Source organism: Gopherus evgoodei, chromosome 4 (genome assembly GCF_007399415.2).
Source record: "Gopherus evgoodei ecotype Sinaloan lineage chromosome 4, rGopEvg1_v1.p, whole genome shotgun sequence".
Classification (NCBI taxonomy): Eukaryota; Metazoa; Chordata; order Testudines; family Testudinidae; genus Gopherus; species Gopherus evgoodei.
The window spans coordinates 99103048-99130412 of record NC_044325.1 but is presented as its reverse complement, the minus strand read 5'-3'; the positions used below and the strand labels follow the sequence as shown (position 1 = coordinate 99130412).

The following is a 27365-nucleotide window of genomic DNA, read 5'->3' as shown; positions in this document are numbered from 1 at the left end:
GTCTCACAGATGGGTGACATAGTGGATAAAAATACTTTCACATTACATGACCATCCATTTTGCTTTCCAGTGAACGAGTTTATCTACTTAAATCAGCTGCACCAATGCAGCCGTGAATTGTACACATTATGTGATTCTATGTATTAGATACAGAATCAAATCCATACTGCTTCAGTAAAGTGAACTCTGTCTAAGGGAGATGGGACAGCAATTGCTTGCAAAATGCTGGAGTTACTGATTTTCAATTTTTCAATGGGTTTTTATCAGATATAGACACTTATTTACTGTGGGCAAAAGTCACTGTTTTCAGAGGCTGAGCAGAATCAGTGGAGACGACGCACTACTTAAGTTCAACTTAGGCCATCCACTATGACTAGAGGTCTGACAACTTATTTCAAAATAAAGATTTTTGAAGTATAGAAATATAAGTAGGCTGTAAATAAGGGGTCTATAACAAGAACACTTACTCTAGGGGACTGCTGGTCCTTTAACTTTCACTGCATTCTAGCAGGATAAGTTTGTGACTTTACAGCAAGTATAAATTGGTACATACCGTGAGGTTGCTTATGCCTTGAGAGAGCACCCCTATTTGCATTACTGTTCCTTCTGAATGTTCCATCTGTAAAATCAGTCAGTAAACTAGATCAAATCAGACAGCAACTACAGTTTTAGCCAGAGCATGCATGTATGTAGAGCATGCATCTTTTGGAGGTGATTCTGTCTTGAGGAAAAACGAAATCTCAACATAATGAATTACTACTCTTGGCAATGTGTTAACAATTTGTTCTCAAAGTTATATGGAAATAAATATACATATTGTACATAACACCTCACAAAACAAAAGGAAAAATACTCCTATGCCAGCATAATGCAGTGAAAATGCAGTTATGATAGGAAGATCAATTTCTGATGAGAAAAGTCATTCTTTAATCCCTTAATACAAATGTTGCACACACTAGCAAATTTAAGAATTTATCAGTTTTCTCTCATGAATTTTAGTGCTGTGTGTTACAGAAGTCAAAAGCATTCAAGCATTCAGTAATGCATGTGATGCATTTCTACTAGACAAGCAATTACAAGTACTCTTCATACTCTCTTACTGATTTTAAAAAGGGATATAAATTGTTTGAGCACATCAGATGGGCTAAAATGTAAAGAGGGTTCAGTAGTAGTTCATTAAAAGTATTAATATTTCACTGTGTACAAAGGTGTGAATGTATTATGTTCACTTCCAGGTCATTTTTTCAGCTGGAAGATGGACTGTCACCAATTTTTTTTAATATTCAAAATATTTTGTAACATTTGTATTTAGTAATTTAAAATGGGGTCAGGAATGGTGGAATGTTAAAGTTAAATCAAATCCATGCTGCTTCAGTAAAGTGAACCAGGGGCAGTAGTTGCTTACAAAATACTGGAATTTACTTCAGTTTTTCAATTGTTTTTTATCAGATATAAACACTAATTTACTGTGGGCGAAAGTCACCCCTGTTCAGAGCAGAATCAGTGGAGACTACGCACTACTTAGATGCTGCTTTTACCTTGTAACTGGACATTTCATTTCTGTAAACATGTCAAAGCGTCAAAATACAGTACATTCACTACAGATACTGACTGCGCTCAACTCTGTTGGGATTTGGTTCTCTCTTATTTCCTTAACATAAATAAGATTAACAATACTATTTTACTTTGTAAACACTAACACAGGAGCCACTAGATATGAAACATTTCACCTTTTTATCGTTAAAACATGCTAAAACATTTTTGTTAATGGGGTCCTCTAAATAACACAGTGCAAACTTGCACAAGAAAAGACAGTGGTTAGGTAATGAGTTGCTTTACAGATGAGCACAAATGATGCATTAGGTGCAGTAAACCATGCAAATGAAAAATGAATTGTCAGTTTATCAATGTTGTGATCACTCTCTTATCTGGTTTCTCACTTAGGAGAATTATTTAATCTAGCTTCTCTCTGGAACAGTCTGAGCTAGTGTAAATTGTCATAGCTCTATGGAATTCACTGGAGCTATAATAATTTATACCAGCAGGTCTGCCCACATCTGGCTCTTGTGCACTACAGAAGCTCACACAAGCTCCAACAGCTTCCTTTTTCAGGGTTTGCAGTACTTTACACAGACTTTGGCAGGAAGGAGGCTGGATAACGTTTTTAGGGAAATCGTGTGTGTGTGTGTGTGTGTGTGTGTGTGTGTGTGTGTGTGTGTGTGTGTGTGTAAACTAAATTCCATTACAGAGAGAAAGTGATCAATACATATGTAAAAACAATGGAATTATTCAAAGTATTCTTTTATTGTCTAATTGATAATGTTCATGAGTGTTTATATGCTTAAGCATAATTATTTCATAGAGTAATACATTTACGTGGTGCAAATGATGCACTCTTCAGTTAGTCTTAAAATATACAATCCAGTTGTACTTCTCTGAGAATAAAATATAAATTGATATCTCTGTACAAATTGTTCTGAATAAAATTTTATTACATTACAAACCACTTATAAAGATAAAATTTATCTGTGCAGTACTCATGGATTATGTAATTAAAAGTACAAAAAATATTTGGTGTTTCTACTATAATCCCAAATTTAACAGTCCAATACGTTAACTTTCATAGTGTAAAGTTTTGATGTACCTGAAAAAGGGCTTGAAGATAAAAATATAATTCATCTGATATTCTCAGTATAAAACTCTTCAAAAGTGTCCACAGCCCATACGTACGTTCTCAACGAGTTCATGCGGATGTAGCAGAAATTTTATTATATGGTAACAAAAGGTTATTGGCAAGCTTTGGAATGCATGTAGGATGAGAATGACATCAATCTATTTGTCCCACCTGATCCAGTTTGTCCAATTCCCTATCAGTGAGTTGATTAAGTCCTTTGTATCCACCGTAGCTCTTCTGAGTACCATTAGTTGCACCTGGACTTGTGTCCATAGGACAAATGTAATCTGTAGATTCATCAAATTTCTTTTTTCGTAGGTTTCCAAAATGTGAAAATCCAAGTTTCTTTGGCTAAAATAATGAAATATAAAGTTTTACACAAGAGAAACAATTTGTCTAACATGTAAAATCTAGTTTGAAGTTACAATTTTGTACATGCCAACAATGCACAAATCTTGACTGAAGTCTACAAACTAGAAAAATACCGCTATAATCATCCCTTGTATATTTTTTACTAAAGGATATAATAGCAGAACACTGTGCTGAGATTAACAACATTTGATTCTTTGCTAGCTAAACTACAGTACATTTACTAGGATAATGATGAATTCTCACAGTTAAAGTTGTCAAAATAAATCAAGTGTGTTTTTGTGATGGTTTTTTTTTTTTTTAATCATGGCTGTCTGTATATTTGCTAATTCACAAAAGGTCTCCCCTATCATTGGTATGATTTAGTAGGGTTTGACCATAGCTCAGATTAACATATATTTTCATTTGGCACCTGTGTGACCAGTGAAGTCAGTTGTACTAGTTGTGTAACTTTAAGCAATAGTTCAACTATTTCAATTGGACAATTCATGTGTCTAAAGTTATCCAGGTGCTTAAGTACTTTGCTGAGTCAAGGCCACAGCTATGGGCTTCAGTACTCAGAACAAGGATGGTCTTAAGCTCTTTCTTAAACTGGGGTCATAAGCAGCAAGCATAGCACTTACCTGCCTAAGAGAGACCCCACTGAAATCAATAGACTCTTTACAAAAATGAAGTCACTTGTGCATAGGTATCTGCAAGATCAGGTCTACAAACAGCCTCGCTCTATTTTTGGCTACAGTAAGAGCTGATATATATGTTCTACAAATCATAACATTGTATTAGGCCATTGGGAAAAGCGCAGATTTAACAGATACCATTTGTATACTCGGCGTCAAATATACTGTAGGAGCTCAAAAGAAGAGGATTTTAAATTTTCAATGCTATTCAATTCGGAATAATTTTTATGAAACTAGGTTAAATCTTTGTTAAAACTGGGAACAGTTAATGATAAAAATGAACAATATTTTGTTTTGGATTGCGTTTCCTTTGAATAAAAAGGTTATAATATTGTATGTTTATTTCTTTAGTAAATTATGATGAATTTGTGCTGAATCATTGTGTATTAAGAATAACTAAAATGTAACCTTAGCGGGAAGTGGCCTCCCCTACTTCCCAGAGTTGGCCCCTGAGTCTGTAAGAAAAGCAAACTGAACTACACTGAGAGATCCTAGAATTCACACAGTGGCATACCCGAACTTTAGCAGTGGTAGTCAGAGGTGTGTAAGCTGTAGATTCCATTATTTCTCTTTTTTCTTGTTGTGCTTCTGGCCCAATTAACACATTAAAGTTACTGGTCAGGTGGCGTCTCAGGAGGGTCTTTTGAGGTGGAATGTTAAGCAGCATTGCCAGTGTGTCACCATTAAAGCGAGGTTCAAGAATCTATTAAGAACAACACAATTATGCTTTATGTAGACAAACCTCTACAACATACATATATAAAAACATAATTTTAAAAAGTAGTCATCCTATAATGCTGCTTAATATGATCTGTATGTTCTTAGTGTCTATGACAGAAACGTAATTACTATCAGACAAATAAATAAAAGCCTCACTCATTCTCGAGTAACTATTGTAAGTGACAGGAGTCACCTGAAAAAACTTTCCAAATGCCTTTAACTAAACAACATTAAGTCAGTATTTGCACTGTTCCTTAGCTATTCTCTCTATTAACATATAGAGAAGTTAGGAAGTACTTGTGGTAATTTTATGTTGCCAAGAAAGCAAAACAAAGAAACAAAAGCCCTAAAACATTTGTAAAGGCAACCCACTGCACTCAAAGTGCCCTTAGTGTAGATGTACCCGTAAGTAAAATGTGTTTTAAAACCCACAGCCATGGTGTGGACATTCAGGATCAGGCTGGGCTGGGTTTACGAGCCTGAGGTACGCTACTGGTTCTAACACCGCAGCATGAGCCCAAGGCTGGAGACTCTCTGCTGTGGGTTTTGAAACAGTGTACCCTAGCTGCTTGTCATCTTAACTCCCGAGTCTAAACAATTCCTGATTATTGGCAAAGGTGCCACAGCTCAGCAACCCAGGGCAATTCCTTTTCTGTGACCAGCCTCTGTCTCAAGTTCATTTTATTTCTTTGAACAGCTCTGGTGATGTTTTATCAATAAGTTATTAAAGTAATTTCCACTATAATTTCTTTTCTGTAGCCAGCACCTCCCACAGTTCTGGACATCTGGGCTGCTCCCCCCTCTGCAGCTCAGAGATGTATAAAAGTCTTGGCACTACCCGTTCTGGATACACCCCCTCTGTGGCAGAATGTGAATGGTGGTTCTGTTGCTGCCACCTACTTTCTTCTTTTCAGGATTTTTGGGGGGCAATGGTGAGCAGTGTTTTCCCTCCCTAGCCTCTCTCATCCCTGGCTGGTTTACAGTCAGGTGACGTAACTCACCCCGAGCTCCGCTACCATCTCTCTATGCTGGCTCCTCTGCACTGCTCAGATGTGGCAGAGCAGCCCAAAAAGCATAGGGCAAAATCTAACAGGTGCCCCATCTGTGAGACGGCCTTCCTGGGCTTGGAAGACAGTGAACTGTACCCAGCCTTCCGCCCTGAACTCTGTTAGGTCCTGGGGCCATGAGTCGAAGAGGGATGTGTGGGTGACTTCAACATGGAAGAAACAGACCAGGAATCTCTGAACAGAGCAGGGAGAGGTTCTAAAGATGAGGACAATGCTAGTTAATCCCCCCCCCCACAAGTCTTAGTGGGTCCTGAGTGCCCTGGGAAAAGAAGTCAGACTCAAACTATACCCTCCTTCCCAATTTGACAAGGAGGCCTCTAGTGTTATATCCCCAATCCCTGGAGGAATGGACTCAGCCAGGGAGGGCTCTGGAGGTACATCTATACAGTGAAACTGCCCTCACAGCAGGTCCTGCTGCTGGTGGTCAGCTCCTTAAAATGGTGGTTAGCCCAGGGCAATATCTGCAATACTATTCCCATGCGTTTGCCAGATCCTCTGGTCTCATAACTCAGGAGCACACTTGGGAGTCCCAAACCACTTAAAGCAGCTGGAGCCCAGAGGGAACGGCTTCCTCCCCCCACATACCTTCTTTCTGACCTTTTCTATAATCCTCCCTATAATCACTGCTCACTACTTTCCAAATGTCCAAAACTGTGGGAGATGCTGGGCTGCAGAATGGGAAAACATTTCTTATTGGTGATTTCCTTTTTGCTAGTAGCATCTCCCATAATTCTACCCACCTTAAATGGCTTATGAACCAAAAGGTCAGATGTTTACCATGTGACCGTTTTTTGGTCCACTGTACATAGCTGGTCTGTTTACTCTGGAGTTACTCATATTGCTATACAAGTTTTTCCAGTGTTGGAATAACTCCTTTGGTGGCAAGCAGCAGCAGAGGGGGGCATGGCCAGAGCATGCTGCACCAAGACATTAATTCACCTGTGAGAGCTGCAGAGAGGAGGGAAGCAGCCCAGACATTCAGAATTGTGGGAGATGCTGCTAGTAGAAAGGAAATATTTGTTCAGAAATTTTCTATCCTGCACTCCCTGTTAGTCCAGAAGACAATGCAACATCATTTTGGTTTTTAGATTTCTAATATTTCTTTTTTCTTTACATTTCCTATGTTGTAAAAATTAATTTATATAAAACAAACAGACTCAATAGCTTTTAAGAAAGTTGATCCGTGAGCATACAACAACAGATTACTAAAATTAAGGTATATCCTCTTTCTGTTTCATACTTGGAAATTAAATAGAAAATGCATTTCCAAATTACCTTACCAAAACTACTGTAGCTAAGTTAATATTATATATATAAAGGAATAAAACTATGAACCAGTTCTCACAATGAGGCCACCATGAACTCCACTTCCTCGAAGGTTTGGTGCATATTCTGCCAGATCTACTGATCTGAGCCATTCCATCACTCTATGATTGGACCACTGCACTACTTCAGAAGGTGAAATATTATTCTGTAAAAGTAACCACAAAAAGACAATATACTACTCTTCTTTACACAGATAATTTTAGTTTATATACATACATGCAGACACAATTCAGATAAGAAAATACAGTTCAATACTTGAAAAAGGCTGAACCTCAGCTAATGAGTTTACCTTTCATGCCTGCCTAGTTATCAGTTACTATTAAGTCATTTCTCCTGGCTAACAATTAGTATTTCCGAAATTCTGAGGTAACCTGTTTTGCTCTGAGCATCTTAAGCAGCTCTCAGAAGTCTTGGAGAATCCAGACCGGCTCGTGAAATGGAAAGTACATTCTATTACAGATGGAACCCTAAGAACTACTGCTTCATATAAAAGACAATATGCAGAGAATATTTATGCTGCAAAAAATATTGAAATTATTATTAGAAAGGTTTCCATCACTATATTATCTAGGTACTTAATACATAGACTAAGATAAGAACTGATGCTTGCTGGAGAAAGGCTAAATTAGTTTATGTGCTGTTGGGAGTACTGCTTGAGAAATTAGTAGAGCTAAGTAAATAATAAAAAAAATTCCAATGACTTCACTCAAACGTTATTAAATTCTTACATAGTTGTGGAATGATTTGCCAAACTTTGCAGAGTGGGAGAACAATGGAAAAAAAGTGGTTGAATAATTAAAAATAAATGCAAGATTCACTGAATAATTTATTCAACCAGCTCTGGCGCTTACAGATGGCATATACCTATTGCCATCGTACTCCATCTCACTGACAGTGCAGAACTGGTCCCAATGTGTGACAAAACAATGGAACTTCCACCTTGCCCCACGGGAAACTGTTCTACGGACAGTGTTGAGAGATCTCACAGTTCAGAACTTTTTCTGGATATTTAGTCAAAATTCTCCCTCTCTCTCAATACATCCCATTTCATTCAGTTACACCACCTGTGCCAATCTACTTAATGCCACCTGGCTCCCTTCCACATGGGAACACAGAGGGGAACCTGCTTCCTTGGGTTTGGGCTGGTGACATGGAAGAGGATAAGCAGTAACTTATACTATTTTCTTCCTCTGGGATGTGGAACTTCCTTGAGGAGACTCCAGAGGCAGCTCCTGGCTGCAGTGGCAGGTATATTGTACAGTTAATTTTCTTTCATGTTCACCTTTGACTAGTGTGGGATAAACAAGCAGTGGCTCAGTGATACTAGACTCATGACACACAAATTTCTTCTTTACCTCATCAACTGGCCTCCTACGTAGACAATGAGGGTTGAACTGGTTGACATGGAGCACGTGAATGGCACATTTAATACTGAGATGATGCAGCTGGCTGGTGACTTTCAGAAAGAGAAGGTCATTCTGAAAGAGGAAAAGCCTGGGTAAAAGTGGCATAGAATACCACAGCACAATGAGATCCCCCCACCCCCCCCCCCCGGACAATAAATGCTGTCCATTTGTATGTATCAAAGAAATTCAGGTTAGATTAATGGTATGCATTCCTATTAGAAAAACAGTTGAATCTTAATAAAACTAATGTAGACATCTAGAAGACTATTGGTCTATTATGTAGAAACATGAGATGGAGTGTTTCTCAGTTGAGTAAAACCATGTCCATACTGGGGTCATACTTGCTATAGCCACATTTAAATAAAGTGGTTGGTATCAGGGTTCTAGAATTGTCTCCTTGACCAGTATGGACAGACATTTTCTTCTGAGAACAGTTGCTAACCAAAGTTACATTATGGACTCATACCCAGTTGAACTATACGATCGTTTTATAGCAGTTACAAGACAAAAAGAAAAATCTTTATCCACACTAGACAGGGAAGTGATGCTAGAGCCTTACCATCAATTTAAACATAGCAATAGCTTGTATGGTTCTGATACCAATTTGGTTAAGGCTTTACAACAAACTGGGTTCACTGCTGGTCTCCACTTGTTAAACATCAGTTACCCTATGAACAGGCTAAATATCCTGAGCTGCACACGCTGTAGGTTATTATACTCTTAAACATATTGTGTGGATATGGTATTGGTAGTCAGATGTCTTGCAGTAACCAGCTATAGTTGAATCTCCTGTATGCTATTCCTAAGGCAGATATGTGACTACTGGTTTATCTTTGGGCGGCTCTCCCTCTATTGTTCATTAGATAAGGTGATCCCCCATCCCACCAATTTTTGCCTTGTATAGATCCTTTAGAGTCTTTTGAATGTGAGCAAAGTCTCAAGACTTAAGGGAATATTGCTGAAAAGTTACCAGTAAAATAGTAGCTAATTCCCCTTCTTTCCAGAATACAGTAGACTCTGCTTATTAGCAGCCCCTGGGTTGACAACAAAAAGTTGCTATTATGTGGCAGTTGCTAATAAGTGGAAGGCAGGTTTATCAGGCAGCAGCTAGGGAGGAAAGCACTGGGCAGGCCTTCCCTATCTGAAACTCTGCAAACATGCCAGCAGGGAGGGAAGCTGCAGCCCAGATGCAGGGCCCACAGAGCTACTCGGTACCTCTCCCTGCACTCTCCTGGTGTCAAGGTTCAGCTTCCTTCCCTGCATGCAGTCCCCTGGCAAGGTGCAGCCCAGAGAATGCAGGGAGAGGTATTGTGCAGCTCCAACATCTGGGCTGCAACCCTGCTTCCTGCTACTGCTCTGCCTACAGCCCCCGCTCCCAGCCCACAGCCCCTTGCTTCCTGTGTGGGCCCTGTCCACAGGAACGTTTGCTGGGCTGCAGCCCCAGAAGGAAGTATTGGGATGTGCTAAGCACAGTCTCAGGCAGATTTGCGAGGCTGCAACCAGAGAAGATATATCCCAGCACTTTCTTCCGCTGTTGCAGACCTGTGTGCAGGCGGCTCTTTTCTTCCAAAAAAAGTTGCTAATGAACATACTGTTGCTAATATCTGAATCCCATTATCGCTGTTGTTAATGGGATGGGACTGGTTCCTGGCAATATATTGCCATTAACCAGAAGTTGCTAATATCAGGATTGCTTTTAAGCAGAATCTGCTGTATTTGCAAGATGGAGGGTTCAGAGTCAGTCTGAATGGAGGGAAAGTGGTTTTATGGTAAGCCATCTTACCACAGTTAAGTACTGCAACATTCTCCCATCAACTCTGGATTCATGAAACTGATCTTTGTACTGAGGTAAGCCAATATCATCAAGCCATCCTGAAAATATAAAAATAGTGGAGAAAACAAATCCAGATTTAGGAAGTCTTTTCAGATCAAGAAACAATCCATGAAGATGAAATTACATGCCCTCTGCACCTTCACTCAGACTCAGGGTCCTCTGACCCTCTTCAGAAACTCATGTGTCATCTATTCTCTTTTGCACTGCCCTTTCAAGGCCTTCTACCCAAAATGGCCCTCCCTTTGTCTGAGAATGGCAGACAACTCTCACCAAAACCCACAAATGACATTCCTGAAATGCTTTAGAGGACAGAATATATGTCTGAGCATGTGACTTCTACAGGACTGTTTAGCGCCTCCCATGCTAGGAATAAAAAAATCTAGTTCCTTGCACTCAGTCCCCCTCAAGGCGGTTACATTGGAGGGGCTGCTTGATTCCTGGCCTGAGATATTTTAAGCTGAATTCCAGTTGCCTTTTTCTGAGTCCTAAATTCAGTTATGATTTCCACAGAAATAAAAAAGCAAGCAAGCTTTTAAAAAATAAGGCATATTCATTATAACTGGCATTCAAGAAAGGCAAAATTTTAAAATATAAATCTCTAAAATATTCTTCCAATGAAATCTTCCAACTGCCACTATGGTATAGTACATTTAGACAATCAATCAATCAATCCTATAATCAGCTGGCTTTAACATACATTTCTATGAGAAACTCTCATTCACTGTATACAAGAAATACTTGAAACATTTTCATTATTTCCCAGTTGAGGTTAAAAAACCCCCCAACCTCTAGTCCCACAGTTCAACAAGCCCTTACGTGTCACCCAGATATGATCTAGTTGTGCAGACTTATCATCCTGTTTTGTATTTATTGATTTAACGGCCAAGACTAATTTCTTCCTGTGCAGAGGATGTTTTATTCCTAGTTCCTGTAATAAAAAAAAATAACTATAATAAATAGCTTGTCCTTATGTGGTGCCTTTTACCTCAGAACTCATCCCTGTGAGAGAGACTGATTTTAGTTTTTGCTACATGCACCTTTTTGAATTAGCTGCTATATTTTGATGCTTGGATCTAAAGGTGGCCAATGGACTGATACAATAAAGGACCAGCCATTTACACCTGCCTAATAGACAACAATAATTCCAGATTTCTTACCTTTTCCATGTCCTGAGGTGTTGCGGTTAATAATGTGTGGCCAGAAGTCACCCACTGACGTGCAAAAATGACATACTGACCAAGACCGAAGTCCTCAAGCCAGTTACAAACTCTTTCAGTGCTCCACTGAGCAAAGGGGGCATTGTAGTCACTGAAAAGCACAAGTGCTGTATGAGGATCACACTAAAGAGAATTAACTGACACTTTAGAAAAGCCTACTAACCTGGCATGGGGAGGTTAGTGATGCTTTAACAATAGTTTTACTTTAACTACAGTCACTTTTAAATATATTTTTCCAACTTCTGTTAAAAAAAAACAACCCATACCAGGTAGTAAGTTAGGGCCTGATCCTTCAAGGTTCATTAACTTCATCTGATAACACTGAGAAATGTTTAAAAGATTATAAGCAAATTAACTCAATTCATGCACCAATTGCTTATACATGGTTTTAATCTTGTTTCAAGAACAGGCAAAAAGTGCATTTCTACCAGAGTCTCTGCCATGTGGGTAATTACTAATATCTCTGTTCTCTGGATCGCAGTAAAAAGAATCTAGTCTTGCAGAACATGATATGGTAAATAGACACTGCAATATATAGAATGTTAATTTGAACGTTCATAAATAGTTTCAGCTCAACCTACACTTCAAAAACTCACAGGAGAGTGGAGAAAGGAGAGACGTTTCCATCATTCATGTGGACAGAGTTAAGGTGAAATCCTTGACTCTCAGTCATCCTGCAGCTATTCCCAAAGCATGGAATGAAGAGGAGGACATCATGCTACACATGCTCTTTGTTACAAGAGCAATTATGGCTTCTCAGACTTTCCAACCAGCAGCTGCCATTGCCGTCTGCAATCGCAACAGTGCAGATAGGGTTTTTCTGGCTGAGGCTTTCTAGTTACAGTGAGATTCATTTGTAGTGAAATATGCTGGGCAACACTTCACCAAAGGAGATACGCTCTGTTCACAATACTCCTTTCATGCACTGAGAGTAAGAGAGAATGATTACCTCTTCTGCCCCTTTGTTTCCTTTGATCTAGATAATCGAGGTCCAGCTGTTGCACGGAGACCACCTCTTCGAAATTCAGCTAAACCTAGATCGTCTGCATGGAAGTTACCTGACTGAGTTCTTCTTATTCTTTACAGAGAGCAGAACACCAAGTATTAGAGCATGACACAGCATTTCCATTTCAGTCATAAAATGTAAATACACTAGAAAGGTACATTAGCCCTCTGGTAATCCCAAGACATTTGTATTAAAGCTAGAGAGAAGACATGGAACTAACTGATAATTTCAGCTTTTTGTAAGTTCCAAGGAAACTTTAAGATCTGGCTATTATGTTTTTTTTTCTGGGACCATTTAATAACCTTTTCTTGAGCAAACTATGAAAGTTACATAGATGGTTAGATAAGGCAGCTAAACCAAATCTTGTGAAAAGCAATGTGCTCTTCAAGTAACACTGCACCCCAGTCTAAACGCTGGGACTTAGACTGTCAAATGACTGGTGACCTGAAATAGGCAAGTGTCTGACGGGACAGGGTAAGACTAAACCTGTATGTGCAACTTATGCCTTCAGAAATGGAAGGGTAGTGAAAAAAATGGTAATTAAAGTTATTGGTTTCCAACTAATGTATTACATTAAGAAATCAGAGGACTTCTCCTTTGTATTCGATTTCTTCCTATAGCATGTCTGCTCCTTTATTAGTACTGGAATCCATTTTGTCTCAATCTGATGTGTACACATATACCTGCCCATGTGGACACTGCAGAGTTGCTGGTTTTGCTTATTGCATTTGACGTTTTGTTTTTTACAGGTACAGATCCTCTAGGTCTTCTAGAACGTGCCGTAAACTGAAAATGTTCTCATCTGAAACATTTTGACAGGACATGGATAAAGAATGAGAAGGTCTTACTTTCCCCAGATTTTCCTGATGCCTTTTGGGCTCTTTTTATTTTCTGGAGACAATGGAGACTGTGGACCCGATTCTGTTCCAGAAGAAAGGGGTGAAAGTTCACCTGAAGTTATTGTACCATCCATATTTTCTGTCTCTCCTGAGATTAAACATAGTAGACAGGTTATTTTTAAGCTTCTTGTCCACAACGTACAAGATATTAATTCAGAAACTATCTGAAAGGCAATGCTTCACAGAAATTAAGCCATAACAGCTTTAAAAATGAATTCATTCACAAAGAAATTCCACTATGCAGAAATTCAGAATACACATCAGTCAGACAATTTAGACTAAGTGTGAAGTCTGTGAATCACTGAGCAAAAACTTGTACCCCCACTCAGCTTCATCGCTGAAAATCATTTGGATTGATACCATTTATTACAACTCTTTCAAGGAATCCTATTTTGAAAAAGGTCAAATTCTGCTCTCAAGTACACCAGTGCATTCCCATTAACTTCAGTGGAGCAGAATTTAGCCCTTGTCTGTGGGAAGAACTGAACTTTTGTCACAGTGGTACCACTGATTTAGAAAGTTCCTTAAATAGTAATGACATCAGTCATACAGTAAATAGCATTTAGAATAATCCATGGCTGCCGCCATGTGGGGGGATGGCTGGGTCAGCTGTTTAGAGACTTAGGGAAGGGAGTGAGGGGCCCAACAGACCTGTCACAGTGGCTCTGTGTTGCTTTAGCACAGTCAATCTCATTAATAAACAGCAGCAGCTGGTCTGGTCAATACCCTTTATACCACTGCCCTCTGGTGGATGGATTATCAGAGCTGGCCAAGTGTGTGTTATAACAACTTCTTATTCCCTCTTCTTACAATCATGAAGTCTGAGGTGATCCCAGTTTATGGATTCAGGGCCAAATAATGGAGTTATGCTAGTCAAAAGTTTGGGCCAGTATGACAACTGTGAAATCCTGATTGGTCAAGAAGTGCCATAAGAAACTAAAGAAAAGTACTATGCAGCTTTTCTCTAGGGGGGTAGAATCCTCACAAATTTGTGAAATCATGAGGAACAGTATTGTACGGAAACTCACCTTCTAGTACACTTGTCTAATTCTAGAGTTATTTTAATTTTCTTGGCCCTCCATCTTAGAAATGCCATATGAAAGAAACGGAAACAGGACTAAGGTTTGTTACAATTGTTCCTTTTATTCTTCCCTACATCCTTTCTAGATATCAGGGTGACTGAGCAACTTGGTTAAATATTGGGTTCCAATCCCTACTGAAGGGGGTGCTTCCATGGAAAAAGGTTCCATATAGACCCAGGGATGTCTCAAATCACTTGGGTAAGACATTCAACTTGCATTACACAGTCTTTCTGAACTAAGGTCACAATTCTCTCTGATTTACACAGTAGATCTTGAGTACTAGATTCCAATCTCCCTATAGTATGCAAGGAGTTTTGGCACAGGAACTGTAAGTTCCTTGGAGCCAGGACTGTCCTTTTTTACTGTGTTTACTGTGTGCACCTAGCACAGTGGGGTCCTGCTCAAAGAGTAGTTATCAGTGGTTTGCTGTCAAATGGGAGACTGTATCTAGTGTTGTCTTGCAGAGGTCAGTCCTGGGTCCTGTACTATACAATATTTTCATTAATTACTATAATGGATAATAGTGCGTATGCTTATCGAATTTACCGATGACATCACATTGGGAGGGGTTACAAACACTTGGAAAGACATGATCAGAATTCAAAACAACATTTACAAATTGGACAATTAGTCTGAATTCAATAAGATGGAATTCAATAAAGACAAGTGCAAAGTATTTCACTTAAGAAGGAAAAATCAAATACACAACTACAAAGGGAATAATTAGGTTGGTGATAATTTATAGTTTATCACAAATTGAATATGAGCCAACAATGTGATGAAGCTGCAGAAAAATGATAATATTCTGGGATATAGTAACAGGAGTATCATATGTAAGACATCGAAGGCAATTGTCCCACTCTACTTGGTACTGATAAGGCATTAACTGGAATACTGTGTCCTATTCTGGGCATCACACTTTAAGAAAGATGTGGACAAATTGGAGAGAGTCCAGAAGAAACAACAAACATGATAAAAGGTTTAGAAAACTTAGGGAAAGGTTAAAAACTGGGCATGTTTAGTCTTGAGAAAAGAGGACCTAGAAGGGACCTGATAGCAGTCTTCAAATATGTTAAAGGCTGTTATAAAAAGGATGGTGATCAATTGTCCTCCATGTCCCCTGAAGATAGGACAAGAAATAAAGGCTTAATCTGCAGCAAGGGAGGTTTAAATGAGATATTAGGAAAAACTTTCTGATTATAAGGGTAGCTAAGCTCTGGAATAGGCTTCCAAGAGAGATTGTGGAATCCTCATCACTGGAGGTTTTTAAAAACAGGTCAGAGAAACACTTATCACAGATGGTTTAGGGATACTTGGTCATGCCACAGCAGAGGGGGCTCAACTTGATGACCTCTCAAGGGCCCTTCCAGTCCTACATTTCTATGATTCTATAAGATTGGGGGTTGTAGGCACTGTCTCAACACAAATAATAAATAATAATAAAAGTTGATTAAGTTTTTTGCATAAAGGGCAAGTTTACATAAAAGCAATTGTATTGGTGATGTTTATCAGTTTATAATTAATACTTAATATCTTAACACTAATTTCTTAAGAGACTTTGATTTAATAAGAATAGGATTTTTCTAAAGCTCTTATCATTGGCCTCTCTCCTCCCCTTCAAGTTAATGGGAGTTTTACCAGATTTCAGTGGAAGCAGAGTAAGTCCATTGTTGAGTGCTTCTGAAAATCCCACACTAAGGGTATGTCTATACTTAAAATGCTACAGGGCACAGCTGCAGCACTATAACACATCATTGCTAACGCTGCCTACATCGATGGGAGGGGTTCTCCTGTCACTGTAGTTAATCCACCTCCCCAAGACACAGTCAATGGAAGAATTCTACCAATGACCTAGTGCTGTCTATACCGGGGGTTAGATTGGCATAGCTACATCTCAGGAGTGAATTTGTCACACTCCTGAGTGACGATGCTCTGCTGAAATAAGTTCCCAGTGCAGACCAGGCCTAATACTTTTAAAAGAAAAGCAGTTCTTTTGTTTCAGGATTATACTCGCCTAATTTAATTAGGATTCCCAACATGCACCTGCAAGTAGCATTTTTAAGTGAGAAAAACAGAAAAGAAAGCAAGTAGGAAAATTCACAGTAGGTTACAATTGCATCTTGATTGGATACAGTACCTAATATTGGTGCACTAATACTCCTGATGCGATCTTCAGTCATTCCAAGAAGCAGAAAGCCAGATGAAGAAGCAAAGATGATGGAAAATCCAGCAAAATGAAGTTACAGAAAGCAAAGAAATAAATAACCAAGCATTAAAGGCAGGGGGAAAAAATGACAGAAAGCGAAATTACACTGTAAATGAAGGTGGATTTGCAATGGCATGTATGGAACTTAAAAAGTTTTGCACAAATTGTCAGTTAAAACAGATGGAGATGACTTTTTCGTTTATTACTAATAATGCTTTTTTTTTTTACCTCTTTCCAGTCAACTGTAATGTGCTGCAAACCTACTGTACAGCTCAAAAATAATAAAAGAAAAATCTCAAAAGGACCATTCCCCAAAGCTACATGGAATTCATTAGAAATGGGGAAACTGAGTTCAGTGGGAAGAGAGGGGTACTCAGCACGTTTGATAATCAGACTCCGTAATTAGGACCTGTTCTAGTAAAGCATTTAAGTATGTACGTAGCTTAAGCACATGCTTAAAGTGATTTGATGGAATGAAGTCTTAGTAGCTTAAATATGGATTTAACAGTGAGGTTTTCATAGGCAAAAAGGGCATTTAGGCACCTAGCCCCTTTAGAAAATCCAATGGTATATATGTTTAATAAACAAAATACATGCTTAAGACAGGGAGCCGTTTGAAGAGAAGCTAAACGTCTTCCTCCAAGTTCTACATCTGATGGGTCTCTTCTCCCTCTACTAAATGCATCTTTTTCTCATTAGTGCCAATGAGTTATATACAACATATACTGATTACAAAATAGACCACCAGGACTTTCTCCTGAAGCAAGTGTTTACATTCATGCTAGACAGACTGTAAATAAAGAATAAAATACAGATTTTTTTTTTTTTTTACATCAGATGGCAAATATCTTGGGGTGAAGTCATTTGTTAAAATAACTTTCTTAACCAACTGCTTTATAACTTGTCTTTATCTTGGCCTGGCTAGATGTTTTGTTTAGCAAAAGAGGTGAGAGAGCTCTGGAGTTCCCAGGAAGGTTTTGCACTGAACAATGATCACTTATTATTCATAGAGTTACGTGTGCGAGGGGCTTGATTAAAGTCCTGATTTTAAACTGCAGAGGTTTGCTATTTACTATAATACCCCCGCCCCCCAATTTCTGGCCTTTTTCATTGCTTAACAAAATGTTTTAGCTAACATCCAAGAAGCACGTGACATGTGATGCCAGCATAGTTTTATCATTCAACGTTAACAGAAATCAGTACACTGATCTTAGAGACATCCTTTACTTTGCAATCTGGCAAGTTAATGCATCATTTTGATTTTAAGTACCCTCTTAAAAAGGAACAGAAATTTCTTTCCTGAATCCTCTGAATGAAACAGCCCACTATTCTAGCTTAAAGGATTATAAAACATTTGCTTTCTCAGCTGGATCGTACAAAGGAATTTGTTTATATAAATACACAATTATTCAAACACTTGCAGGGAAGTAGGAATACATACTCAGGCTCAATACACTGTTGTCCTCATTGTCATTCATTCCAAATACATTTAGGGAAGTGGGAGTATCGTATGTTCCATGATCTCCGTTGTGTGTGGGTCGAAGAAGCTTCCCTGGCAAGGTCTGATATTTGTTACTCTTCACATATGGTTTATTCTGTATTTTTTTTAAAAAATACAAATTATTTGTATAATATTTGTAAAAAAGGCACTATATTCATTCAAGGGACAGGCAAAGTTATGTGGAGGTCACAAATATTTTTTAAAACCATGGTTTTCCCCTATGGGTGATTTAATTTAAAAACAATAAACAACAACAACAACAACATGTTTTTCTAGCTAAAGGGAAGTTTGTGATTTTTTATAAAGGATATAACACCCTTCACCCACCCTCCAAAGCTATGGTAACACAGTGGGTATCTATCTACTATGTTGAAGTGTAAAGTATTGTTTTATTCTGTCATTAGAATTTCTTTCTTTGCCTTTCTTTTCCTCCTTTCCCATTCCACAGTTTCACTGCATACTCTCTGGTCCATATTTCATCTTGTTTTTCCAGCGTTATTTCCCCTCTCTTCTTCTCTATACGTTCCCTCCCACCTACATAGTTACTCCCACACAGAGCTGCATCTTAGTAAAATATGAATGCAGAAGCATTTGAGTTTCAATCAAACTTAGGTCAAATGTAATCACCCATGTCTAGTAGCAAGGTATAAATATAGATGCAAAACAAAGAGAATATTAAATAGAAGACATTTTTATGAACACCAAAGTTAGGCTAAAAAAATTTGCTAAATAACTATATATAGTTAAAATAATTTTCATATATACATTGCACTAATTTTCTTTTTAAAATTACTAATAGTTTTAACATAACTTTTAGAGGGAAAAGCATGGATTAAACTTATATTTTAGAGTCATTCTATTTAGAGTGGTTATATGAACTCTACTAACTATTCTATACAGTTTTTGCCTGTCTCATACTACAGCAGGTCCCAGTCTACACTCACAGCCAGCCACAGTGCTTAGCACTGTACATAATGTCATTGAAGGCAATGGTACTATTAATCTTGGTAGGGCCTATGCCTGGTAGTAAGTGTTCACATCACGAAGCCCTCAAAACATCAACATTCAATATACACCTCTACCTTGACATAACGCTGTCCTCGGGAGCCAAAAAAATCTTACTGCATTCGTTATAAGTGAAACCACATCATATCGAACTTGCTTTGATCCACCGGAGTGCTCAGCCCCGCCCTTTTAGAGCACTGCTTTACCGAGTTATATCCGAATTCGTGTTAGATCGGGTCACGTTACATCAGGGTAGAGGTGTATTGTACTGAAAGTGAGCGGTACAAAGCAACCATTCACTTTTCTGTTGTATAGGCTAAGCTAAGTATAGGAAAACAGTGAATTTTGTTACAGTAAAACCTTGGTAAGGTCACCTGCTCTGGTGGGCCAAGTTCTCTAAATAGGCATGGTGGATGCATTAAAAAAACTGCATATGTGCCTGCAAAAACCTGTATTTGTGCATACAAATCTCATTGTTAAGAGTCTAGTGAGACTATTTTTAAGCTGAAGTGTGGGTTTCACAGGTGTGCTTGCTGTTCCCAGCTTTGAAAAGTTGTCCAGTAAAAGCGCGATTTCTCAGCAGAATATTGGTATCACTATTTCTTCTGGGTTTCTTCCGAATGAAAGGATGAGAGGCCACCACTTAGGACTTGGTGCACATTCCAGAAGTGGGAGAAATTTAGAAATACCAAGTCCTCACTGGAGAACTGCTGAGCACCCTTTGACTTTTACGGAAGACACTGGCAGCTTTGGGTGTTCTTTGGATCAAGGTCTTATTGCTAAATGTTTATTTTGGCATTATCTGAGAGTACATGAAAGGAAAGGAATGCATGAGGATAAAGAATGCAAAACATATTTAGCCCACAGAAATACATCATGTAACCTCACGTACTAGCCGTACCTTTACTACGCATGCTGCAGGACAAATATAATAGAAACCATGGCTACTAAAATATACATGGGAAATGTACAAATGTATCCCAAGAGTAATGTGTAATTTACTTTACACAGCTATTATATTTCATATGTAATAATTTTATGTAACTTTGTACATCAGTATTAATTCTTCGAGTGCTTGCTCATATCCATTCCAGTTAGGTGTGCGCGCGCTGCGTGCACGTTCGTTGGAAGATTTTTACCCTAGCAACACTTGGTGGGTCGGCTGGGCGCCTCCTGGAGTGGCGCTGGATATATACCCCTGCCGACCCAACCGCTCCTCAGTTCCTTCTTACCGCCTGTGTCGGTCGTTGGAACGGTGGAGTGCGGTTTCACTGACCTCCACCTCCCTAGCTACTCATAGTTTTCTAGTTATTTTGTTGTGTATATAGTTCGAAGTTACATAGTTATAGTTAATTTTTATTGTTCATAGTTAGTGTATAATTAAGAGGGGTTTGGGGATTAGCCCCTTCCCCGCACCCGGTGCCGGGGCCCATGCCCGGTTCACTGGGTTTCAAACTGTACTCGGCCTGTCATAAGCCAATGCCGACAGGAGATCCACACGACTTCTGCCTTAAGTGCCTCGGGGAATCTCACTTGACAGATAAGTGTCACATTTGCAAGGCTTTTAAGCTGAGAACAAAAAAGGAGCCGGACTTTCGGCTAAAGCAGCTCCTTATGGAGGCGGCTCTTACCCCTCCGCCTTCGGCACCAAGTGCTGGTCAATCAGTGGGCAGAAGCACCTCCTCGGCACCAGACCGCGCCGGTACTGCCAAGGCCTCTCAGCACCAGCTGTTGTCGGCACTGAAGTCGACTTGGCACCACTCCCTCTCCCCGAGGTTGAGAAAGCCTAAGACTCCTGCTGCTTCTGTGCCACCTGCACCGCAGCCAGAGAGCTGGTCTAAGTCGGATCGCCCGGCACCGACACCTGCTGCGGCACTGACGATGTCGGCACTGTCGAGTCCGGTGCCTGACAGCTCCCCAGCATGTGTCGTGGTTGAGCTTACTGTTCCCTCCATGCCGGAGACATTCTCAATGGCGAGGGATCTGATTGCCATGACAGAGTCGATGCTGCCTCAACCCCCGGCACTGCCGGTGCGGGTAATACAGTCTATCGGCAAGCCTGCCTTGATAAGACCATCCTCTCTTGGCACAGCAGAGCGGCACCGTTCACGATCCCGCAGATGCTCCAGGTCCCGTCGGTGCTTCCGCTCCTGACGCTGCTCACAGTCCCGGTACCGTTCTCTTCCTCGGTACCGGTCGCACTCGCAGCACCGGTCGGTATCCCATTCGCTGGCCCGGTACTCTCGGCACCGTTCCAGCTCCCGGCACCGCTCCAGGCACCGTGACTCCCGTAGCCGCTCCCGACTTCGAGCCTTGAGATCTTGATCAATCTCCCGGCACTGCTCCGGTCGCAGGTCCCAATATCATTCCCGCTACCGATACTCCTCCTGGTACTGGTCCCTGGGGCCAAGTAGGGCAAGGTCCACTAGAGACAGAGACTCTGCCCAGGGCTTTTCAGCACCTCCATGGCCATCCAGACATGCATCAGTGTCGTCCCACGCGGACAGCTCTTATGCTCAGGACTATGATTCTGATGTGCCCACCAGAGTCTTCCAAGAGACCCAGGCCCAGGACCAAGGACCCCATCAGTGGTCTTTCTGGACACCTTGGGCGTACCACCAGGCCCAGGGCGTACCAGTAGTTCCGTCCCGCTCTGTCTCATCAAAGCACTGAGTGCCAGAGGCGACAGTTAGCCTTCCCCCTCTGACTGCTGCGGAGGAAGCCCCAGTTCACCCACCGGACTCCCAGGTTCCTCTAGAGCAGGAGATCGTCCAAGAGCAACAGGCCACCCAGGACCCGCTCGTCGCCGGCATCTCCTCTTCCTCTTCTCCAGATGAGGCGGCGGCAGGAACATCCTCCTCCAATTGACCTGAGAGTCCATCAGGACCTCCTAAGGAGGGTAGCACTCAATGTGAACCTCCAGGTGGAGGAGGTCCCGGAGGTAGAGGACCCAGTAGTGAACATTCTATCGGCGGATGCCCCCACTAGAGTGGCCCTACTGCTTATTCGGACCATCCAGGCCAATGCCGATACTATATGGCAGTCCTCAGCCTCTATCCCTCCTGCGGCCAGGGGAGTCGAGTGTAAATATATGGTGCCCTCTAAAGGGTATGAGTATTTGTATGTCCATCCTCCTCCCTGCTCACTAGTCGTCCAGTCCATTAATGAGAGGGAATGCCACGGCCAGCAGGCGCCAGCCCCGAAATCAAAGGAGGCTAGGCGAATGGACCTACTCGGCCGCAAGATGTACTCGGCAGGGGCCCTACAGTCCGGGTGGCAAATCAACAAGCCTTGCTTAGCCGCTATAATTATAACACCTGGGTGGCGGTGGGTAAGTTTACGGAGCTTCTCCTTCAAGACTCCCACCAAGAGTTCGCTGCCCTCTTGGAGGAAGGGAAAAAGGTGGCCAGAACTTCCCTCCAGGCCTTGTTGGATGCAGCGGTCTCAGCAGCCAGGACTCTGGCCTCGGTTTTGCCATGAGGTGCATCTCATGGCTTCAGGTTTCAAACCTCCCACCGGAGCTGCAGTATACCATTCAGGACTTACCATTTGATGGTAAAGGCCTCTTCTCGGAAAAGACTGACCCCAGGCTGCAAAGCCTGAAGGACAACAGAGTCATAATGCGCTCTCTCGGCATGCATACGCCAGTGACCCAACGCAGGCCTTTCCATCCCCAGCCTCACTGCCCATACTCTGTGCCTAGACAAAGACAGGACTTTGGCAGGCGGCACGATCGAGGTGGTTGCAGACGACCATAAGGACCCCAAGGGGGCCAAGATCAAGGTCCCTCAAAACCACCACCGGGACCAAAAACGAACTTTTGAAGGTGTGCCCGAGGGCAGCGTACCAGTTACAGGCCAAGATCCCTCTCCTCCCTTCTCCAACCGTCTCTCCTACTTCCTCCCGGAGTGGTCCCAGTTAACTTCAGATCGCTGGGTCCTACGCACGGTGGAGTATGGGTACCACCTCCAATTTGTTTCAACCCCGTCCTCCCACCCTCCAACCCTGTCCCTCTTCAGGGACCCCTCTCACGAGCAATTCCTCTTACAAGAGTTATAGACACTCCTCACCATAGGAGCCATAGAGGAGGTACCGATGGATGAAAGGGGCAAGGGGTTTTACTCCTGTTATTTCCTAATCTCCAAGTCGAAGGGAGGTCTCAGACCTATCCTAGACCTGCGAGGACTCAACCAGTTTATGATAAAGTTGAAGTTCCGCATGGTATCCCTGGGGACCATTATTCCGTCCTTGGATCCTGGAGACTAGTATGCCGCCCTCGATATGAAGGAGGCGTACTTTCACATCGCCATCTTTCCTCCGCACAGGAGATACCTCCGCTTTGTAGCCAACCATCAGCACAGTTTACAGTGCTGCCGTTTGGCCTTTCTACAGCCCCAAGGGTATTTACAAAGTGTATGGCCGTAGTCGCTGCCTACCTCCGCTGACATCGGATACACGTTTTTCCGTATCTGGACGATTGGCTCATCCGAGGGGCCTCTGAGACACAAATCACTCAGCATGTGGGCATCGTCAAGGACCTATTCATACGTCCAGACCTGATGATCAATATAGAAAAATCCACTCTGGCTCCCACGCAGAGGTTAGACTTCATAGGAGCTATCCTGGACTCCAATCTAGCAAGAGCCTGCTTACCACAGCCGTGGTTTCAGGTGATGGCAACAATCATCCGAGGTCTAGAGAATTTCCTGACACCTCGGGTTGCACTTGTCTCGGTCTCCTGGGTCACATGGCTGCCTGCACGTTTGTAACCAAATACGCCAGGTTCCGCCTCTGTCCTCTCCAAATTTGGCTCAACTCGGTATACCGCCCGGGCAGGGACCCGATAGACACGATAGTCGCTATTCCCTTGAGCACCCTAGGCTCCCTAGAATGGTGGCTATCTCCCTCCCTGGTGTGTGCAGGGATGCCGTTCCATCCGCTCCATCCCTTAATGTCCCTGACGACGGACGCATCATCTCTCGGCTGGGGTGCTCACCCTCATACTCAAGGCCTTTGGTCTTCTCAGGAGCTGGCATTACACATAAATATCCGAGAACTGAGAGCAGTCCGCCTGGGGTGCCAGGCATTCCAGCAACAGTTGCAAGGCCGTTGTGTCTCAGTGTTTACAAACAACACAATGGCCATGTACTACATAAACAAACAGGGAGGGACACGGTCCTCCCCCCTTTGTCAGGAGGCCATCCAACTCTGGGACTTTCGCATAGCCCATTCGATAGATCTGGTAGCGTCCTTTCTCCCAGGCGTTCGGAACACCTTGGTGGATAGACTCAGCAGGTCTTTTCTGTCTCACGAGTGGTCGATCCACCCGGACATTATGCAGTCTGTTTTCTGGAAGTGGGGATTTCCCCACATAGACCTGTTCACTTCCCGCGAGAACAGGAAATGCCAGATGTTCTGCTCCTTCCAAGGTCTCTCCCCGGGATTGATCTCGGACGCTTTCCTGATGCTGTGGAAGAGCCAGCTCCTTTATGCCTTCCCACCGTTCCCGCTGAAACTCTGCAGGGACAGAGCGCGCATCATGATGATCGCTCCAGCGTGGCCCAGGCAGCACTGGTACACCACGTTGCTCAACCTCTTGATAGCCAACCCAATTACCATGCCACTCCACCCAGACCTCATAACTCAGGACCACGGCAGGCTTCGCCACCCAGACCTGCAGGCTCCTCACCTCACGGCGTGGCTGCTGTGTGGCTAAAACAGTCAGAGTTACGTTGCTCTGAATCAGTACGACAAGTTCTCCTGGGTAGCAGGAAGCCTTCCACCCGGTCAACATACCTGGTCGAGTGGAAGAGTTTTTCCTGCTGGTGCGAAACGCTTAATCTTACTCCCACTGAGGTCTCGATCCCCTCTATTTTAGACTACCTCTGGTCTCTCAAACAGCAGGACCTAGCAGTATCATCACTGAGGGTACATTTGGCAGCCATCTCTACCTTCCACCCAGGCTAAGGTGGTCGTTCCGTGTTCTCACACTCTATGGTTTCAAGGTTCCTCAAGGGCTTGGAGCACTTATACCCCCAAATACGCCGCCCAGCCCCGACCTGGGACCTCAACCTGGTTTTAACCAGATTTATGTCTCCCCCATTCGAGCCGTTAGCAACCTGCTCGCTGCTATACCTGTCTTGGAAGACAGCTTTCCTTGTAGCCATTACATTGGCCAGACAAGTCTCCGAGCTTAGGGCTCTTATGATGTAGCCGCCGTACACTGTGTTCCACAAAGACAAGGTGCAGTTGCGACCACACCCGGCTTTCCTCCCTAAGGTGGCTTCGGCCTTTCATGTTAAGCAGGACATCTTTCTCCCGGTCTTCTTCCTGAAGCCACACTCAACGCGACGGGAGCAACAATTGCACTCCCTGGACATCTGTGGAGCGCTTGCATTTTATATTGAGCGGACAGAACCATTTCGTAAAATGCCCCAGCTCTTTGTCGCGGTAGCAAACCGAATGAAAGGCCTACCTGTTTCCTCTCAGAGTGGGTGACAGCGTGCATCCGCACTTGTTATGATAGGCTCATATTTCCCCAAGCCACATCACCGTGCATTCTACCAGGGCTCAGGCTTCATCTGCCACCTTCCTGGCTCGTGTACCTATCCAGGAGATACGTCGCGCAGCTACCTGGTCCTCGGTCCACACCTTTGCTTCGCATTATGCTCTGGTTCAACAGTCAAGAGATGATGCAGCCTCTGGCTCAGCAGCTTTACATTCTGCTGAGCCAGAGGCTGAGCCACATCTCACTCCGACCCCACCGCCTAGGTAAGGCTTGGGAATCACCTAACTGGAATGGAGATGAGCAAGCACTCGAAGAAGAAAAGACGGTTACTCACCTTTGTAACTGTTGTTCTTCGAGATGTGTTGCTCATATCCATTCCAAACCTGCCCTCCTTCCCCACTGTCGGAGTAGCCGGCAAGAAGGAACTGAGGGGCGGTTGGGTCGGCAGGGGTATATATCTGGCGCCATGGCGGCGCCACTCCAGGGGGGCCCAGCCGACCCACTGAGTGTTGCTAGGGTAAAAATCTTCCGACGAACGTGCACGCGGCATGCGCACACCTAACTGGAATGGATATGAGCAACACATCTCGAAGAACAACAGTTACAAAGGTGAGTAACCGTCTCTTTCATGTTTTGCTGTTTTTTTTTTAATCCTTCCCCATCTCTCAAACTAGTGAGGATAAAAGTATAAAAGTGAGGATATAAAACTATTGCTGTGTGTCGTATTTTCTACACAGAGGGTAGAATATTCAGCTCACATTGAAATCAATGCAATTTTTACCATAGATTTCAACGAGAGTTGGATCTAGTTGTCTATTTTCATAGATTAAGACCAGAATAGAACATTAGATGATGACAATATGACCTCCATAACAACACAGGGCAAATAACCTCAACAATTTCTGGATCAAAATGAAAACTCTTGTTCAAGATGGCTATAGCAGCTCTTTTAGACAGACATCCAGTCTTGACTTAAAGACAGCAAGTGATGGAGAATCCATCACGTATAGGTAAATTGTTCCAATGATAAATTACCCTCGGTGTTATAAAACTGCACTGTAATTCTTTTCTGGATTTGTCTAGCTTCAGTTTTCAACCACTAAATATCGTTATGCCTTTTCTGATGGACTGAAGAGTTATTAAAGAACTGATTTTATTTTCCTTATTAGACTAGAGTTTTTCCTCTCAAGTTCTACCCCCACCTTTTTTAAAATGTTGGTACTTTAACAATACAAAAACAATTTAAGAGACACTGAATGAGAAGTGAAAAAGTAGCCACTCCATCAATGCACAATCACAGAAGGTAAATGTTAAAGGAGTTAAGATACAGTCAATATACCTCTTGCTCTACAACAGGTTCTACTGGTTTCCCGTCTACATGCTACGGAGTTGCAGGGAGGGTAATTTCAAAATTTGATGGAAAAAAGTAACAGATAAATGTTAGTATAAACATACATACAACACAAAACAACAGTTTTAGTTTGATTTCTAGATAGCGATTCTATCTGAAGATATTAAGAGGTCTATTTTCTCCTCATTCAATAATGTATAGCTCCTGTCTTTCCTCAACCATTTTACCAAAATGAACCTCATCTAGATTCTGTTGAGATCAATGGGATTTTTTGCTTTCAACTTCCACAGGAGCAGGATTCGACCTAAAGATTAAGAATTACTTCATTCAACACTTATTTATTGCTTCCTCTGGTGTTAGATGTGTCAGCTGTTTAACAAACCACAACAATATAATATTACATAATGATCTAGGATAGGAAATGAAGAATATCTTATTTAATTGAAGCTGTATGAAGAATTTAGGTAGGAATGTAATTATGCAAACAGTACTTTGGCCAGGTCAACAAGGCTAACTT

General features: G+C 42.0%; 2 protein-coding genes across 8 annotated transcripts in view; one reads left to right on the top strand and one right to left on the bottom strand.

Moving 5' to 3' along the window:
- LOC115650397 (NADH-cytochrome b5 reductase 2) overlaps nucleotides 1-13138 on the top strand; it is a 36923-nt gene extending 23785 nt beyond the window's left edge. The window contains exon 9 of the mRNA XM_030560316.1: nucleotides 13046-13138. Coding sequence (XP_030416176.1) covers nucleotides 13046-13086 — 41 coding nt within the window. The 3' untranslated portion in view covers nucleotides 13087-13138. The remainder of the gene's footprint in view (nucleotides 1-13045) is intronic.
- The window catches only part of PPFIBP2 (PPFIA binding protein 2), a 210665-nt gene that overhangs the window by 1662 nt on the left and 181638 nt on the right, over nucleotides 1-27365 (bottom strand). For 5 of the 7 annotated variants that reach the window (XM_030560305.1, XM_030560307.1, XM_030560310.1 and 2 more), the window contains 13 exons: nucleotides 26837-26878; nucleotides 17925-18078; nucleotides 16415-16447; nucleotides 13145-13283; nucleotides 12240-12368; nucleotides 11231-11381; nucleotides 10890-11001; nucleotides 10023-10111; nucleotides 8189-8311; nucleotides 6853-6978; nucleotides 4235-4423; nucleotides 2846-3025; nucleotides 554-619 (listed from right to left, as the gene is read on the bottom strand). In XM_030560305.1, coding sequence (XP_030416165.1) covers nucleotides 554-619; nucleotides 2846-3025; nucleotides 4235-4423; nucleotides 6853-6978; nucleotides 8189-8311; nucleotides 10023-10111; nucleotides 10890-11001; nucleotides 11231-11381; nucleotides 12240-12368; nucleotides 13145-13283; nucleotides 16415-16447; nucleotides 17925-18078; nucleotides 26837-26878 — 1533 coding nt within the window. The remainder of the gene's footprint in view (nucleotides 1-553; nucleotides 620-2845; nucleotides 3026-4234; nucleotides 4424-6852; nucleotides 6979-8188; nucleotides 8312-10022; nucleotides 10112-10889; nucleotides 11002-11230; nucleotides 11382-12239; nucleotides 12369-13144; nucleotides 13284-16414; nucleotides 16448-17924; nucleotides 18079-26836; nucleotides 26879-27365) is intronic. The other 2 variants (XM_030560306.1, XM_030560308.1) reach the window with 2 other exon arrangements.